The 21,096-nt window shown below is 24.4% G+C and overlaps 1 protein-coding gene across 1 annotated transcript; it reads left to right on the top strand.

Annotated features, from left to right (window-relative positions):
* The first annotated feature begins 5,323 nt into the window (after positions 1–5,323).
* On the top strand, positions 5,324–20,365 carry LOC114130604 (cardio acceleratory peptide 2b-like). Its single transcript, XM_027995609.2, has 4 exons — positions 5,324–5,599; positions 19,377–19,505; positions 19,602–19,766; positions 20,052–20,365. Exons 1-4 carry the CDS (start codon positions 5,521–5,523, stop codon positions 20,126–20,128), a joined length of 450 nt encoding a protein of 149 aa, XP_027851410.1. The 5' UTR covers positions 5,324–5,520; the 3' UTR covers positions 20,129–20,365.
* Positions 20,366–21,096: the final 731 nt, after the last annotated feature.

Here is a 21,096-nt window from a genome sequence, read left to right as displayed (position 1 = left end):
ACTCTTCCATTTTTAACTGGTCGTTAATATCAATAACATATTTTATAAACTTTGTATATGATGTCAATGATATTTACTAATTTACTGATACAAATTATTATAGATTATAAAATTATACTTGTATGGTGTATTATAATTTACGGGCGTATAATATATATTTATAATTTGATATTTAATTGTTTTTTAATTAATCCTGTAACTCACATTGATATCTGATGATATCTGATGACCGTGCTGATTGAAATAAAATGGATTTTTTCATCGTCAACCGAATAAAATTAAATGGTAATATCGAATTATTGTTAATAACAATATACCTAATAATAATATAATATAAACACTAGTGATTCTCAACCTGCTGGTGGTCGCAGTTTTCTTTAAAGATCGCACACTTTTCGAATTTACTTCGTGGACTATAACTGCATATTAACTATAGTTACCTACTCCATTCATAACTTTATAGTCTCTGAACCACTTATATTATTATAATACTTTCATATGATTTTTTTTTTTTTTTTTTTTAATCAGATAAAAACATATTTATAAAATAATTATCAGATTAAGTGTAACGTATTGATGATTCCATAATTGGAAAAACGATTACCCGTTACGGAGACTAGAAATTTTAGTTTATTTATATTAACGTTTATAAAACTATGATTCATCAAAAATAATTCATCAATAACCATTTTTATTGAAGTATATGTTTCATTAATTTTAAAAATAAAATTAAAATTTTTTCTCTTAGGCCCAAAAAAAAATTTTTTATGTATCGTACAATAATTTAACTGTGTTAAATACAATAATTTTCTGTAATTGCATGTCAAGCCGCACCTATTAAAAAAAATTCAAATATGTTATTTATATCATTATAATACTACCTTTATAAAACGTCAGTTAGATAAAAATAAATACAATATAGTTGAGTCAAGATGTAACTATTATCTGTATCTGTATTTATATCAATAGCAAAACTATGTGTTGATATGGAGGATATATTGTCCCTAGATTTTTTTACATACATTTTTTTTATATATTTTTACATAACAAGAGCCTGTTTGATGTTTACAAATAAAAATGTAAATAATTTCTAGACTTTTATACGGACTAACAAAATTTTCTCTTAGACAAATTTTAATCGCTAGTTGACTGCTTCAACAGTGCAACATGACCACAAGGAAAAATACGATGAAATAGTACTTGACAAAAAATGTAAATAAATGATTTATAGTGTAAGTTATTCAATACTTGTAGATTATTACAGTACTTGCGCCTATAGTTTGTTTTCATAAATAATATAATTAATTCCATTCGGCTAAAGACAAGACGTATGATTATGTTATGCTCTTTGAAAATATCATATTAGTTACCAACATTTTATTTAATATTTCAGTTGCGAAATTCAGAAATATAATTCACTGGATTACGTGTTTGTAATGTTTGTATAATATAATATGCAAGATGCTTCACCAAACATATTTTCCCCGTATTCTTTTAATAATTCAATTTCTGATTTTTGGAATTATTTGGATGTAGGTGTATTTAAGGACTATATTCTCAATTATAAATATTTTTGTACCATTTAATGAGTATCTTGTGCTAATACTCGTATATTTTCCTTTTTTCAAATAAAAACTAACTTTTTTAATGTAAATCGTCAAGCAAATTAATATTTTAAATACTTTTATGTATCTAAATCCAAATTAAAACTAGGAAAATTGTATTAAATGTGTATACCGAGAATAAGGGTCCTTTAAAATATAAAATAAATAAGATGTTGAATCTAGTATTTATTGTAGGTACTCAAATAAATACGGAAATCATAACTTTAATAAATGTATTATTAAAAGGAAATATTAGTGTTGGCATGCGTATTGAATCGTCCTGTGGTATAGTGATATTTGAACACTGCATTTCAACAGTCTGCTGTGCAATGACTGATTATCTGCGTTTATGAAATTACAAATTAAATAATATAAAATAAAATAAAATTTGATCGATTGCCTCCACTGCAGTTATTCAATAATATGATAATATCGAAAAAAAATTTTAATAAAGTAAAAATAAATATAAAAATGTTTGCAAATTTAAACGTTATATAGAAACAATCGAATTTTTGCTTTTCCATGTAAAAAAGTATTTTTTCTTTATACACCCATAGTTAAAAGATACTATGCGTATTTTAAAGATAGACGCTGTACAGTGCAGGTAACAAATTTAATACTTTGAGTTTTTATTAAAATTAGTAATATTTACTCATTTTATACTACACTATAGTCTATAGACAAATAACGTATTTTATTATATTATTTAATAAAACCTTTTATCTTTTCATTTAAAAAAGAACAGAATTTAATACAAGTGTATATGTATAATGTATATAATATTATATACAATTATATTATACATATATACAATACATGGTAGAAAAATTATTTTTTCATACACAAACCATAAATTAATTAAAATATTAATTTGAATATTTTAGACTTTCTCTATATGAATGTTTCATTCAATTATTAACTTTTCGAACCGTCAACTTATCTAAACAATAAAATATTAACGAATAGGTAATTCAAGTGAAGTCTATACCTAGTGCAATTAAATTAAATTAAAATTTTGATCTTGATTATGAGATCCTGACACAGTGTTGATTTTCCTGTTTTTTTTTCTTGACACATTTCAAGAAAGTTGTATAAGAAATGTAAAAATGTGTACGGTGAATATATAAATATATTATATCAACTGTATTATTATGGACGTAAGTGGCGTAATTAGAATTTAGTAGTTGCGACTAGGGCTTGGAGTCCTAAAAAATTAGTTAAAAATAAGCCATAGAGTTAAAAGGTGAAAAATTCATCGTTTAAAAAATAATTTTCAAAAGTCATAATATGTAAACAATGTAATTAGTATACATTTTAAATTTAACAGTAAGCCTATTTAACGTACATATAAATTAATCTAATGTTGTAAATAATAATGTACGCTAATAATTACGTAGATAATGGTAATTTTTTTTTTTTTTTTTTAATAAGCAGTACCTAAGCACATTTAACAGATTTTTTGATTGAAGAAGCCTTTGCATATTTTTAAAATATCATTAATAATTGTTAATCATTAATCGTATTCACTTTCTATGTTAAGTGTAGCTGTATCACTAAATCTGCCTTGTTCTTTTATAACACCATAAACTTAGGTACGTTTAAGTCTCTTCGTGAAAGAAAAATTACCAATTATATTTATTTTTATATTGTAGTCACTATGATTTTTTCCGAGAAAATTAGAAATCTCTGCATAATGATCGTTAGATTTTAGAAGCAGAGTGATTCACAAAGCATGCTTACCCCCGTTTTATCTTATAATAATGAATTTTTAGAAATTCTGATATTTTGTATTTTTGGTATTTTTGAGTATACTTTTAAGGACGCTCAATGCACTAGTTATACAAAGAATTTAATATAGGCAATTTTAATGAAGAATTAAAATGTTTAATCTTAACTGTTATATTTTATTAACACTAATTTAAGGTATTTTAAGAGGTGTCGAATGTCAGTACCAATACTAACAACAATAACTATTACGTAATAATGAGATTATATAGAAAAATAATTTTACGCCAAACTTATGAATACATTATGCACAGTAGATACAAAAAAATTTTAAAATGATAGAAGACAGCTTTATCTGTGTTGTAACATTTTTATTTTTTTTTTGATTTCATTACTCGATAATTTTAATAAACAAACTATTAAACAAAAAAATGAATCTGTACAAATGGATTGCCTAAGACCTAAGTTATCAAAAAAATAAAAACTTAACTACATGTGTAAATTTTTCTACATTTATGGTAACTATATTAAGTTATGCTACTGTCGAATGTAGACTCTATCTACATTCGTCCGCGCAAAACTACTGGATACATTTTCAGAAATAAAATTTGGGATGGTGGGTAATCTCTTAAGGCCCATATTTTCAAACAATTAGATTTTAATATTATTTAATAATATAAGTAGCTCGTGGCAATTTCAACTTATTTTAATATTTTATCAAATAAACATAAATCATAATATATTTTTTTTAGATTCATTCTGCTTTAACAATTTATAACTTTATAAAATTTTAATGGATTAATATGAATTACTATCATTTTAATTTCATGGTATTATTATCCTGGGTGCACAAACTTAAATAACTCAAATACAACTCGTTTAAATTTTAATTTAAATACATTGACGTTTTAAAAAATGTAAAATATTAAACATTTGCATGAAGAAGAGGGGCTTATATATTTGAAAAAAGTAGTTGGTATCATTATAATCAACAGTGCAAGGTATACATTTTTTTAAGTATTTTAAAATATAGTTTTTAAGTATATTTAAATAATTATTGCTAAGTATCAGGATTCGAATAAAATGTGAATCACTCTGTTTTCCTCGAAAATATCAATATAATATTTTTTCCTTTATTAAAATATAATTATTAATTATTATTTATTATATATACAAATATAGAAAGCTTTTATATTTTGCTATGATTTGATTTAAATTCCAAGGGCTAAAAACATCTACAGGAGGTTACGTTCCTCTTAGCTCCTCTAGTTACGGCAATGTATATTATATCGTTTAACTCTTTATTATTTTTAACCAAACGCTGCAGGTTGTATACCTGTATTACACTCCAGAGAATAGTTTATATAATATATTTATACAAGGATCTGAAAGTTCGTAAGTGGTATTTTAAAGGAATTCGAAAAACTGTGTATAAACGGTACGATATTAGCGCATCTCCCGTATTAATCTACGGAAATATCGAGTTACAGCATTTGAAAATCAAAAGTCGACGTTCTACTATAATTTAATATACACTCAAGCGGTGCTCAATAAACGTGGGGTTGAAAATGAACGTTATTAGGACTCTCGTCAAACACGATGTTATAAAATAATATAAATACATACACAATATCGTACATACACTCGTTGTCATATTATATATAATCAGATACCACACTACTCATAGTTTATAAATCATAAGCCAAATATTTCGAAAATCTAGATATGAATCGAATGTTTACAGATGAGTGATATCGCGTGACCATTTCATACTATTTATACATAATATATTATTATTATAATACTCGTAAGTGTTATATAACATACCAGGGATTTGTTTTTAAATTATTTTTTAAAACCTTTTATAAACAGTCATTATATTATAGTAACACGGGAAAACTGTGCCGATTCAAACCAGGGATTGGCGAATTGATTTGTTGCGTCAAGTTGACGAGCGCCGCCCACCGGATCCCTTATAAAAGCCGATACCGGTTGATTCGGCACTCGCATTCATTCAACCGGCGCCGTCACCGTCTTTGACGACAGACGAAAGCGCTACGGGAGAGGAGCTTGCGTGAGGTGTTCGTACGAAATTGTCTGAAAATCACCCAGACACTAAAGACATATAACATAAAAATCACATTTCGTATTCGTCCGTTCTATTTTCCGTTCAAATAACATTTACCGGGCGATGAAAAATTTACAAACGCAAATAGCTGCAGCGTTGCTGTTGACACTGACATTTTTCTTCACTCATGCTCTGCGCCATGGTAAGTACCTGCTTAACTACCAACTTACTTATAATATTAATTAGTGTATTTAACATTTTCAAATTGAAAAATAAAAATGATATTTTTTTAGAAAAATTCTTAAATTTTTTTGTTAGAACTTCAATATTTTATCATTATACGTGTAGGTTTTATTTTAAATTTCGTCTTAATACTTCCATGTGTTCCTTTCATTTATTATTATAAAATTATACAAAACGCATTTTTACCAGATCGTAAATACGTAGGTAGTGAATATGGTACCTAACTACATATTGTAGTAGATATAATTTAAATTAATTTCTAATACCTGAATTGAGTATATTTTAAATATTTCCGTAAAAGCATTTATAATATCGTACATGATATATGTTTTTAGTGATCATTTTGACATAATATTTATTACAATTTTATAGTTATATGCCTTTATGTGGTACAGATTTTTGAATCAAACTGAACATACTCGTAATTATTTTGGATTAACAGTATACCTAATATACAATTATCTATTAACTGTCCATCACATTTTTATTATAATAGCCTAAAGTACATAATTAACGTAATACGCCGATATTTTATTAATAGTATCATCAATAATAGTCCACGAAATATTGTTGTAAACTGAAGTATTATTATTTTTCACTTATATAGAAATCATAGATTGTGATTTTTTAATGTTATCAATATCCAGTTATAATTATAATGTTATTATATATGTTGAGTGTTTTATGGTCTATTCTATATTTCAATATGTACTTAACCTTACAATAAGTGGTTAATTTTCAGAAATAATATTACCCAACAATATGTTATATTGTTATAATAACACAGTATAGAATTATGTTGAAATTAATGTTGAATTTTCATTAAAAAATTCTATAGTTAACTATATCGTATTCTAAATTATAATATACTTTCATCAGAACATTGGTTTGATAGGACCATGGATTATGATAAAGTGTTTTTAATTTTTTTTAATATACTTTTATTAGTATTTATATAATACGTTGAGAGTTAGGACTTAATTTTATGTTACTTTTATTAAAAACTTAAGCACTTTTATACACTTAATATAACTTCACGTCTTCACCTTTGTCTTGTTCTTAGAATATAAATTATAAAAATGACGATGAATACCTATTTTTTTCTGAGTTAAGTTACAGTCTATGAATATATACTATAAAACAAGTTGTGTAACCAAACAATTTTTTTTAAACATCTACAGTTCATTTTTTATAAACAACTTTACAAAATTTAACATAGTACAGGAAAACATTTTTATTAAGCCATAATTATTGCATCGTTATACATTGTAGCTTAGCTGTAGACTTAAATAAAAGTTTTTCGTTTGTATATTCAATTATTAAAGTCTAGTATTTGTAGTAATTAAAATATTAAAATTTTCGATTTATACTTTGTCGATTTTTCTTTAAAAATGAATAATTAATAATGATACATTTTTGATTTAACTGAAATGATTAATAATCTCAAAGTATAATCAACTATTACCTACACAAGTTCTTTCGTTTCTAATATTTTAAATGGATGTTAAATTATCATAATTTATCAATATATTGATGTGTCAGATATTCATAAATTAAATTGAAAACTAGAGTTTTTTACGTACATTGTTCTTCTGATCTATAGGCTATAGTATACTAATTATTGTATTATTATTACTGTTGTAAATTTTTATAATTGCATTGTGAATCATAATTCATAATTCCATTATGTGATAGATCTTTTATAATTGAAACATTTTTTTCTGTAAGTAACAAATTTTAGAGTGAGGCAATTCATTTTATTCCACATATATATTCCATATTATACTCTTCTTAAATTGTAACTGAAAACCATGTAGGTAGTAAATACATAATATTTATAATCTATACATGAAAATTAAATATTTTAAATTTTTTATAAGGTTAAATTATTATTATTATTAATTGTTTTAATTGTTTCAATACACACTGTATTTTTGTACAAAATTACTAGGTAATTTACAAGTTTCCAAAAAAGTCATTGTTATTTTTTACACATAGAAAATTTGAAATAATAGGATTTTTACATTCGAAGTGCAATTTTATAATAATTATACAGTTGTGATAATTTTTATTTGTTTTATTGATTCTCTTGGGCTTCTAAAAAAGATATTTTGAGATATGCTAATAATATTTTATCTTCTTTTAAAATCTATAGCAATGGTAGATTTTCGTCGAATTTTTACTAATTTTTACTATGTTAAGTTTACAAATTTTGTCATGTTATATATGTACTAATTTATTTTTGTACTCAAGTACGAAATATGTTTAAAGTGTTTACACAAATTGTTAAAAGTTTGATTGTATTGTTTTTCATGTAAAACTACTCGATGATATAAAATTAAATTTTACCATAACATTAAAGACAGGAAATTTGAAATGAAATCGGGATATTTTTACTTAGATGTTTTTAACACTATCACTTACGTATAATAATGTGCATACTATGTACAATATTCGAATATCATGTTTTTTCACATTTATGAATAACTGATTTACCTACGAAATATAAATAAATAAGTAAATTTAAATAACATGAAAGTTGAAGTAAAAAATATATCTAGTTTATAAAATAAGATTCATTCTCGGGTAATACAATTACATTTTAAGTCTTACGTTTTTGTGAAAATCAAATTTTCTACAACCCAAAATAATGTGTAAAAGTGTATTATTTTTGAGAACTCAATTGTTTAAAATAAAAACAAAATATTATTAACTTTTATTTTAATAAAATGAGCAACGGCAATACGGCATTCCAAAAGTAAAAATCATATTTTCGGTGCAGTTCATATTGATTTTTTATAGTTGATAATACTAATAATATTTCAAATATAAAAAACGTAAAAACTAAAATTATTTTACTAACAAATCGAATTTTTTTATTAGTAACTTGTTTCGTATGTTTTCTAATAACTAATAAGTATATGTACTATATAAACACCGATTAATATTTTTTCTAAAAAGCATTAGACAAACTTGATGTATTTTTTTAATACATAAAATATTGTATAACTATATCAACAAATGAAACGCATCGTATATACATTATATGAAATTAAATTTTTGTAAAAAATTTTAAAATTAATCGAAACAGGAAGTTACCATAAAATAGTTTAAACAAATAGGCTTGTGTACTATATACTTGGATGTATTTAAATATGTTAATATATATATATTTAACACTACCATTGTTGCTGCAATATTTAATTTGCAGGCCTTTATTTGGAAAATATACTCACTAATACAATACACCTTTTATAATCATTATACGTCTGAGTAATAATAATAAATTAATATATATACTCGTATATTTTTATTTTTTGTTCGATTAAATAGTATTTTCACAATAAATTATAAGTTTGATTATGGTCTGATTAACCATTAGGTATATTAATAGGCATTCGCTTGTATTGCACCAAATTTTTAAAAAGTGTTATTTTTTTTAATCTATTATCTTAATAAAAATATCACATTTTTTTCCGGTTAATAGATTAACTTTAATAGTAATGAGTCGAGTAACATCAATGTGACTAAATGGCATCTTACGCATACTTATCATTATTTTTATACATAGATACATATTATTAAATAATAACGATATAAATGGTTTTACTGTAGTTCTATTTTTCCTTTGACTTTATAAAACATTAGGATGCTACAGGTAAAATCATTGCCTTTAAGCGCATTTATTCTTCTTATGAGGATGTCATTGCAACATTTGTTTTCTTTCTTTCTGACCCACGCATTCATACAAAATGGTTTTATTATTATTATTTTTTTTTAAGTTTTTGAATTATCTTAATCTTATAGAGTAAAATTATGTATGATAAAAATTATAGAAAATAATATTTTAGGGAGTGCGACCTGTGAATTTGTCTAAAATATATTCTCACAAACCAATTTAATATACGTTTTATATTTATACATAAAAAAAAGATAAATCCTTAAAATTTCTATTTTCTATAATTTTTCCAATAGGTGTTTTTACTCTAAGATAATTCAATAACCATAAAAAAAACAATTTAACAAGAACGCGTTTTTTCTATATTGTGTTGCGCCGTTGCGCGTTATAGGTTAGAGAGAGGAAACAATAAATGCATAGTGTCTCTTTATACTGTTCCAAGTACAATATCATAATATATATTATAATAAACATTTGTCGACATTTTTAGGAGAACCGGGAAAGTACGACGGTAAATAAGCGTTCAATTTTACTTAATATCCGTGCGCGTGTATCACATTGTGCAGACGAGACGGGGGAAACCAGAATTACATCGCAAAATATTATTTACTCTGATCATGTTAACGTTATGTCAATCAATTATATTATGGTTATATTCCTAGTAGTCCTACAACTATTTATGCACGTATAATACGTGTTGGCGGAATTAAAGTCTACATTTTAGAAATGCTTAATCTGACTCCTTACAAATATTTCTACATTTCTACTGCTTTTTTTATAAATACTATAGCTTGGTGCAATAAATAATTGTAGATTACATCCCATAATTTCAGTTTAAAAAAACCAAAGACTTTATTTCTGTAACAGAAAAATGACAAACTTTTTATTAATTATGCATATTTTAATTGTATAGTGAGCACATCTGCAGTTAACTATAATGCTTTAAATGTGGATGTGGAAGTTAAAAAAAAGTTTAATATTTCCTATGTACCTACATAATGTACACATTAAACTGTATTGCTATAAAATACAGTATAAAAAACTAATCACTCAAAAGACGTTTATAATTTTAGAACTATGCAAATATTGTGAATTTACTTATACATACCATACTTTGTCCAACAATAAAATATGCCAATTCTGCGCATCCCTATTGATCATTACACACGCGATATCCTGCAATCGAGACAGACTCCACTATGGCATGGTGTCACGAGGGGATGAGTAGAAGAACCGATTTTCGTCGAGTTCTTGATGTGAGAACACTGAATAAAGCATTTACGTATAATATATAATATATATGTATATGACTATAGACATTGACAATTAATCATCATTGATTGTTTGTTGAAATTTAAAAATATCAAACTATTATTGTTTCTTATCCATTACTTAATATTATGAATTTAATAGGACTGAATAATAGGATTAAAAAAAGCGATATGTAAGTGATGATAGGCTTATAAATCAGTTAACTCTAGTTATAAATCAAAAGATAATTTGTAAAATTAAAAGAAATCAATTTTTAGCACGGGTGATTTATATATACAACATTTTCATTAAAATATCATAATACCAAAAGTTTAATTGACTTTTTTATACTTCTTATTTCAGGCAAAAGACGGATGATAATAGTATAGGTAGGTAATAAAAAATATTGATTTCAAAATTAGACTAAAATACAATAAAATGTATAAATTGTATAGATAAATTGATTAAAAAATTAACGTTTCATTATTACTAGCGTATTGCTAGTATAATAAAGCTAAAAATTATAGAGATAATTTGAGTGTTTGAGCCTTTTTAACTCTCTACCACAACACTATCACCACCTTTGCATATTCATATACCTATAATAGGTAACCGTTTAAATGGAAAATTATCATAAAATAGATTTTTTAATTTTAATTTAATTTCTTACACTATATAATATAATAACTATAACACATGTATTATTATTTAAGTTTATAATAGGTATACATACACGTACCTACATGCACGTCAGTACGTCAGAGATACATCATATACTTGTAAATAGTAGTCTATTATTTTGAATGATCGCCCTTCAGGTATAAATATTGTTTTCTAATTTCAAATATTGTAAAGGTACATATATATAGATATAATAATATTACGTTTATCCAATCCATTGGATTTATGGTGACGTGTTTAGAATTTAAACTCCCAACAAACACTTATTTACTATACACATATTATGTTACCCGTCAAAACTCAATATGTTCGTTAGTTCGTATAAAACGTAGTATGACAGGGCGTGGTTCTTTTAAAGGTAAACACACATAATCTCAAAAATAATCTGTGTAGAAAATTTTTTTTTTAATTTTTTTCTTATATTTTTTTGAGTTTTTACTTATTTATTAAAAACCATCATACATTTTTAATTTCATATTCCTTAACACAATGTTTTCTCTGCTGATTTCAATATATAGAAATCAAATCTTGACTATAGGTAGTAGTTATAAATTATAATTTATAAGTATAAATCTAGAGAAAGACCGGACATCTTTAATTTAACTTGTTGGACTATGTTGAATTTTTTAATAAATCTTTTTATATTTAAATAAAAAACATAAGTTACAGTTCTCGAGTTTTTTTTACAACAACGGATTTTAATTGTATTATTGTAATACAGACAAAATGTTGTTCAATCTTATACCCACGCTACTCGGTAAAATGAGACATACATATTCTAAACGCGTTTTATATAATGAAAATTGAACATATTTTTGCCTAAATATTTAAAACATTACTCAAACATAAAACAAAAATTTATATAAATACAAAATTATTCTATGATTAGAATTTCTAAAATAATTAAAATAGTATTGCAAATATTTTTATTAATAGTTCATTGATAGAGAAAAATATAAAAACTCTAATATTAACTAATGTCATTAATACGTATTTCACTAATTTCTTCAAAAAATTCATCGAACTTTCTTAGACAAAGTATTCTAAAAACCTTTGTAAAAATTATAATCATTCACTATGGAGGTATTCTGCAGTGATCCCATTCTATTTCGTATACTCATCACATCCCATGTTCCCTTACCTACATTTTTTACTCCTGTATCTTTACACTCTACTCATATAAAGTATTTAGATAATTATAACAATTATAACTAATTATCCAACCTTCTTCTGAAATTCTATTTTTATAATTTGATTTTTTTTTTTTTTGAAAAATATTTCGCTTTGTAATAGGAAATTAAAAATCTATGCTTTCATTCAAAAAAGTAAAAAACATCGTCTTGTAATAACTTCAATAATAATATAGAAAAACAATACTTCCAAAACCATTAGTTAATATTTTCTTTACTTTTCTGAGATAATTATACAGTGTTAACCTTTAAAAACATTGTCTTATATAAAGTATATTGACAACCGATCAATATATATTATATATAATAATAATCGTTATAATATAAATATATATATTGATTATACGAATGCGTATAGACTATAGATGAATTAGAAACCGCATAATATATATATATACTTTTGTAATTTATTAATAAGTTTATAATTTCTAAGATAATTATAGTTCAAAATAAAATTCGTTATTAAATTATGACTTCAGATGGTATTTGATGCATACTGTTACACTGCCTATATAATGAACAGTTAGAAACGTATTAAACATTATTATTATTGTTTTTGTTATTGTTGCAGTATACACATTTACGCTACTACGTTTATTTATAATATTATATTATAAGTTATAACGATATTATTATTATATATAGATAAATGTTTCCAACCTTTCTATACATATATTAATTTTGTATGCGTTACAAGTCTTTTTTTATGTTTTTCGTGTCAAAAAAAAGTTCGAGGGAATTACGTTGAGTTCTTGTGCAAACCCCGTCAATACTATTATATTGTCACATCAAAATCGAAAGACCGTGTATATGTTGTTGTTAAAATATGATATTGTGTTATTTCAAAATATATTAAAAAGGTAATTTAAACATTAACCAAATAAAGACGATAACCCACATAATTACGAAAATATTTTATAAATTGCTCATAATTGTTAGTTATATTATATACATTAAAATTTGGAAGTAGTTAAGGTTAAATTAAATTTCTGCAGCGATTGAACTAATTATTGTCTCTTAAGTTATCGATCAAAAGTACAATGATTAAGTTGATTATTTTTATTATATAAAAGTAAAATAATTTGCTTCAACACTTGTTTATTGATATGCTTAAATCATAAATTCAAAGTCATAACTAACGTATGAACATCTCGTCCTTATTCGTTTCTACAAAAATATTATATTTAACAATGGTATATAAAAAAATAATTCAAAATGTTACCAACAAAGTCAATCTTGTAATAATAAATAGTATCTATGTATTCCAATATTCCACGTTTAAAATTTAGGTGATTAATAATTTAACTCATTTTATGAAATATTTACATGTATTATTCTTATTTATACTGAAATTTTCAAATTTGTTTACGTTTAAACCTCAGGGTTATAAATTATACTATCGGGAATAACTATAGATTCTATACAATGTCTAAATATTTATTATTAATTAAATTTAAATGTAAAAACTTTTAACTAAAGCTAATTGTAAATTATAAAACAGCGGATTTCATATAACGGTAGTATTATATAAATATATATATATAAACACACACACGTCATAATTTGTTCACTATAACAATAAAAATAGATGACGTAATTGAAAGGTTGCAAGGGATTTCATTGGAACTCTAGAAATTGCATTGTGATTGCAATAATCATACTGTTCTGTAACTCCATATATTTTATTAAAAATCAATATTATAGAATTAATAGAATTTTAATATAAAAAAATATATTCATTTATTTATTAAAATCGATCAATTTTGTATTATTAATTTTACGAATTAAAATATAATATAGTTACAATTGAATTAATTTTCATCAATTTTTTGATATTATACTCGGAATGATTGTTTATTGTTTTTTCTATTTATTGCACTAACTACTTATAAAAACAAAATTTCGGTATAATAATATAATACCTATTTAGTATTTTCTGATATATTATAATATTATAGTTTAACGGGATCGTATATTGTATCTATAGTTAATTTTAGTACCTTAACAATTAATGTTTCACTAAAAAATAATTTATAATCATTATAATTAATTATCATTATATTTAAAATACACCAATAAACATGTATTATGTTTATATATATTGAACTTCAAGTATAAATATTTTAATTTGTTGTATATATATAATATGCATTACTCTATAGTGAAAATGTTTATATCTTTGAACTTTAAAGACAATTTTTCAACTCAATAATATCTAATATTGTTGTCACCCGTTACTCCATAGGTAAGTTGTTGTACAAATTCAATATCAAAATAGCAAACGTCAGAAACAGCGACGACAAAACAAAAACTTAGAACAAAATAGATAAAACACAAAATAGCGAGACATGTTCAAAACGGGTAAAATTTCTTATTATGTAATGTACATATTTATGCTATAGTGAAAAAAAACAACGATAAAATATTTATGTTATATTACTGTAGTTACCCAATGTTCCCTATTGTTTAAAAAAATATGATATCTAAGTGCTGATCTACTATTCTTTTTTTAAAAGTCATCAAAAGACCGTTGAACATTTCAAAAAAGTAAACATGATCGCAAAAAAATATGAGCACATTATAATATAGGTACTAAGAATAATTTTTTTATAAAAATTAATAATTATTTTTTCATATCTTTTTTACTACATTATTATGCATCTAATAATTATATAAACTTTAAGGCTTAGGGCGCTTAGACAATCGTCTCGAAAACACTTCGGCAGTTCGGCACAACATAGTCAAAAATTGTACCCGTTTTGAACATCCATTAAATTCTACATTTTATAACTTTTGTACAATTATTTTTAGCTCTTTTATTTAAGCAGTTGTATCAGTGATCTAAGTAATCATAGGGTGGGCTACCATATTTTGCTGTGTTAACTTACCAGAAAAAATTATGGTCCATATTTTGTTTTAAAAAACCGAGAAGTCACTATCTATGTCGATTGTTCTTCCTGTTTTTCCTTTTTCCTTAATCTTTTATTAGTTAAAAAAAAAAAAAAAAATACTGAGAATTTTTCATTTTTACTCCCCATAAAGTCATAAATACAAACTAAAATCAAAATTTCCATCGAAAATTACCTAGAATCAAACTTGAAAATCGAAGAATTTTTTCAACTATTTATCGTGAATACATATCACAGAATAGCTATAATGTACATACATACATACAAAATACATTAGGTATTGTAAAATAAATATACATTCATTATTTCGCTCAGAATATAAAAATTTAATAGCTACAAATGTCTCTGTCTCTAAATAACACATCAATTCCAAAATATCATGAAAATTATTATGTTTGTAAAATTTAGATATTAATATTATATATTCATTTTTGATTAACAACAAAAAAATAAAATAGATGTTATCAAAAATTAGTTTTGCGTAAAAATTCCAGTTTTTCGCAAGAATTTTTTTTATTATTATCACAGAGAATACTGGAAATATTTCAATCTCAATTTAGATTTAATTTACTATTATAGAAACTTTGCATTAAATCATTTTTACTATTCAAAAAGCAATGACAGACAATCGCCAAAAACAAGTAGAATGTAACAAACACAAATTGTTATAAAAACACTAGTTTATTATTTTTATAGTACCTATAGACCAATTATAATTGCTAATCGTTATTATTTCATGTATAAATACACAATTTATTCAAATTTGCTTTTTTCTATCTCGTTAGGATGGAGAAAAATAGCGAAATTTCATCGATTCAAACAAAATTAGGCCTGGTTTATATCAACTGATTTAATAAACTTTTACACTATGCAATAATTTATATTACCTACATGAATTAATTTATCGTGTGCCACTATTCCCAGTAATATTATGATTGCAATTCGTATTAATCGACAGCAGTGTTTACATGCAAATAATATTAAAACAACTTTATATGCTGTCTGTAAACCGCATAATAATTATATTACGATTAATTAAAACAGAGGTTTATTTTAACTAGCTATTTATTTACTTAAATATATTATTATATAAATGGAAGTATATTATCTTGTGAATCACTCATATAATAGCGAAAAGTACCGTCTTATACACAATTATATGAGTTTACGGTAATGTATTATAATTTATAAGTATTAATCTTTTTACTAGACTTTTCATCCAATGTCTGAGAGAATTCTCGGTGTTTAGCCCCACATTAATATTAAGTCTGGACAAATTTTAATATGATATATAGGTACATAAAACATATGAAAGTATAGGTATTATATAAGTAATATTGGTTACAAACCAATTGCGTCCCGAAATAAAAAATTTGATAATTGAGTAGGTACATAAATTGCTTTCGACCTTAAATAAACTACTACATGAATAGCGTCCAGTTTTATTTGATTTTGTGAAATTTGAGTCTGATTTTGAATTGCAATCTACTTATCATTATTAATTGCGTAGCAATCAGTTCAAATAAAGAAATGTAGGTTTTATTTAGGTCAAAATTGGTGGTCGAAAATTCAAACAGTTGGTTTAAGTTAATAATTCAAAAAAAAAAAAAAAATCAGATATAATAAGTATTTTCTTAAAATATTTTTTTTTTGGTCTCCCATTTTTAAAATCAGATGAAGTGGAAGATTGTTTTACATATTTTTATATTACTTACTTTAAATTGTATAAGAAAGACAAAAATCAATATTTTTAACCTACCGATGTCCGATAGTCATAATTTGCTATTGACAATCCCAGGTCTGTATGAAATGGAAAATAAGAAGGAAAATAATGTTTTTAAATTGGGACACAATTCATGTAGAAAATGGATTTAGGAATTTAATTCGTGTGAACCGGTTATATAAATACTTATAATCATCTTGGGTCATTTACATTATTATTAGCCATTTCACATATTTCAAAAATCGGTTGGTATACTTAATATATATTCTTAAATGGTTTATAAGTGAATAAAATTGTAACCAATATTATCGGAGCTTAATAAATAATAACCTTATAATTTTATTAATAATAAATTAATCTCGTAGTTATTGATTTATTACATGATAATATATTATGTCGTACACGAATAAACACTATATATAGATTATATGATACCTTAGAATCTATCGACAAAAATTATAATGTGAGTATGTGACCAGTGGAGAAACCTATTCCAGATCGGCAATAATTATGCTCTGATGATTTCAGCAAGTAGTGAAGTTTTAGGAGTATATAGGTAATAAGTATGCACTATGTATACTTATATACATGTATATACTATACATAGAAGTTATATATAGTACATACTTAGTGTTGTACTACTACTCATTCAAAATCGATGTTCATATTAAATTGAAGTCCTCAAAAATAACACGTTCATCGGAGAAAAAAATTTCGAATGAACGCATTTTACACGCAGTACCAGAGGACTTCCACTTTAAACTTAAAACCTTATATTTGTATAGTATGCATTTGGTGCATCGCGTATTTTTACGGAATAATACGTTACGTGTTTAAAATGTTAATGCGATGCTGCCGAGTACCGGTATATTATAATTCATGGTTTGCGTATTTCCCAGGTTAGTATTTTTTTAAAAAAAAAAACGTATTCATTAAATATATAATATTATAACCACGTAAAATCACGCCGAACAGGAAACTAACAAAATTAGTAGGCGAGTAAAAAAAGGTTTCAAAATTATTAAATTAACGTTCGACACGAATCTTTTCTGTCAACCAGATCGCATAATAATATTTATAACAATATAATGATGATATACTCATAATAATACAGAATATTATGTACACGTCCCTTTGTTTAATTTGACCCCCGGGCCGGCACGCGTTTTCTTTAGTTCCTTTTTTTTCTGTTTAATGTTTTAACACTAAAAGTTATCGTGTGTGATGTGTAACATTATTAATATTATTATACACTCTTAACTGGTTTAACGTACTCTCCTGTTAGATGAATATATTAAATATAATATAAGTATAAAGTATATATATATATATGTATTCGTATATATATATGTATATATGCATATATATATATATATATATATGCACGACCATAATATCGTTGTCGATATACAATTGTATTAAGTAGAATTTCCGATTTCGTACTTTTTATTGAAAAATATATTAAATTTTAAGGCAAACTGAAAAAAATAATATTTTTTTGTGTTATACGTGATTATCTATTTAACGTAAGGAACTCACTATTTCAATAACTAAATTAACGTTTTTAAAATTATTTATAATATATGTTTTATTATAAAACAACGTTTTTCCATAAAAAATTAAATGTATACTTTTTTAATTGCAACATGCATTTGAACTCCTTATTCCAAAATAGATTTATTTTAAATAATTCAATATAAAAAAAAATCAAATTCTGTACGTATTGACATAGTTTATTAGAAAAAAATTATTTGTTCCGTGGTGACATTGACTTCATTTAGCTTTGTTAATAACTATGAATCTATGAAACAAATCGTTCATATTTAAATTTAGAAAATAATAATCTAATAAACAATAAATTGGCAGTTAATAGGTAGTTTTCGTTAAAAAAAAATAATAAAAATAAATAAAATAATAAAAAATATCAACATAAAATGCTCTTTAAATAGCATAAAAAATTCAAAATTGTATGAACGTATTCTTAAATCAAAAAATAGTTATCACTGATTAGCATGTTTGGTGGTGTAATGCATTATAATACTGTACTAATAAGTAATAAGTAATAATTCACTGATAATTAGTAAAGCAATCATTTTTTTCAGAGTATTATTTTTTAACATATAAACTACTTTTGTGATCGAACGAAAAATATATGAAATGTATCATTATTCCATATTTTATATTATTATCATAAATTATTTTTTAGAATATCTCTAATAATAATAACATTTAATTTTATTAGTACTATTTTTGTTACCTCACTTCAAATCAACATGTTTTTTTTTTTATATTTATTTTTTCAGGTTCAGAATACAGTGACGAGTATAAACGAGACAGTAACAGAGATAGAAGGGAATCTGTTGCAGGATTGATACCGTTTCCCAGAGTCGGGAGGTCCAGTATCGACTCTGCTTTACAAATGGACAATTTTTGTATGTATTATTAATTCCATTTGACATGTTATGTTATAATTTATAATATACTATTATGGTTCTCTGAATAGACAATAAGCATTACGTATTTTTTAGACGAAACCCAACGAGAACTGAGAAGTCACAAAAGAGAAGGACTCATTCCTTTTCCCAGGATTGGCAGAAGGAGTGACTCAAGGAATACAGCTCTCTGGTTTGGTCCTAGGTTAGGACGATCAGTCATGGTACCAGAAAATTATGATACGCCGTACTTAGATTCGGGTACAGTGTGTAATCAAATCATTTTTGGTTTTATTTACAAACGACAACAACGCGAATATTTTTAAAATTTAAAGCTACTAATGTCTTTATTATTAAACCAAATTATATTAATCATAATTAATAATGCTGGGAGGTAGTATATATGTATTCATAATCATACAATATACATATATTATGTAAATAAAAAAAGGCTAATAGGTGCCTACTCTTTAAAATATAATTTTATAATATTGACAGTAAAAGCAACAATAAAATGTTAATCGAATTAATGTTGATTTGTTTCAGATACGCCAACGATCATAAAGACTTTGATCGAAATGAAAAGCAAAAACTTTGGTGATGAAGATGACAATCTAATGTAATATTGTGTTGTGTACTTTAAATTTATTTTACTTTTCTTAAAATAATTTCGTGATTTAGCTAGTAGTATAATAGTATACAGCTGCAAATAGAATATTTGATACCTACCTACGATATTTTATTTTGAAATCAAATTGTTAGTCTTGATGTTTTAATAGATACAATAAAAGAATAATTATTTAGTGTTATTTAATAATCATCATATAATTATAATAATAAAAATAAAATATCTATGACTATTTCGAATTTTGTGAATGTATTATTATTATAACAAATTACAATAATTTAATGAAAACAAATTTAACTCGTCTACATGTATTAGGTACACCTGGTGTATACAGAAATATAGAATCATGAATATAATAATCATTATATTATAATGGTCTTATAAATTAATAATCATATTTTAGATTTTGAACGGAGTAATAAATGCATCAATTTTACAACGATGAGTGTTTTTTTATACATTTTTTTCGTAGGTCTGTCAAGTTTTGAAGCTTAAAATACTTCGGTTTTAAACTTTAAGGGTGGTTTCTAGTTTATGTACTTTAAGTAGTCGAGACCAAAAGTAAAAAATTTCAAGTATTTTTCAAAATAACTGAAAAAAACAAAACCAGTTTTTTACAAAATCGATTTTAAAAAGAATTATGTACTCCGAAGTGGAAAATAATTTTTAAGTCACTTTAAAAATTGTACAAGTCAATTAATTATATTTATGAGAGAACTACTTACTTTTGTATTTCTATACATCCATGATACATAAATTAAGAAGTATTGTCGTCGACTGAGGGAGTTAGATTCTCTGAATTAATTTGTCTTATTGCCTGCCGTCAGTGGCGTAGCCAGAAAAATATTTTGGGGGAATTTAAATTTTCATTACAAATAAATAAATACACTTATGTCTTAAAATGATTGTATGTTTTACAAAAAAAAGAGACATTTCAAGGGGGTGGTTATGGTTACGTCACTG

This window comes from Aphis gossypii, chromosome 2 (assembly GCF_020184175.1).
Source record: "Aphis gossypii isolate Hap1 chromosome 2, ASM2018417v2, whole genome shotgun sequence".
NCBI classification, from domain to species: Eukaryota; Metazoa; Arthropoda; class Insecta; order Hemiptera; family Aphididae; genus Aphis; species Aphis gossypii.
Note: the sequence above shows the minus strand (reverse complement) of the source record. Positions and strands in the feature narration are given on the sequence as shown.

Excerpts from the sequence above, each read along its gene's own strand:
- LOC114130604 (XM_027995609.2), top strand. The coding sequence starts at position 5,521 with ATGAAAAATTTACAAACGCAAATAGCTGCAGCGTTGCTGTTGACACTG. Across the intron at positions 19,506-19,601 it reads TTTACAAATGGACAATTTTT|ACGAAACCCAACGAGAACTG; the intron begins GTATGTATTATT and ends CGTATTTTTTAG. Across the intron at positions 19,767-20,051 it reads TACGCCGTACTTAGATTCGG|ATACGCCAACGATCATAAAG; the intron begins GTACAGTGTGTA and ends GATTTGTTTCAG.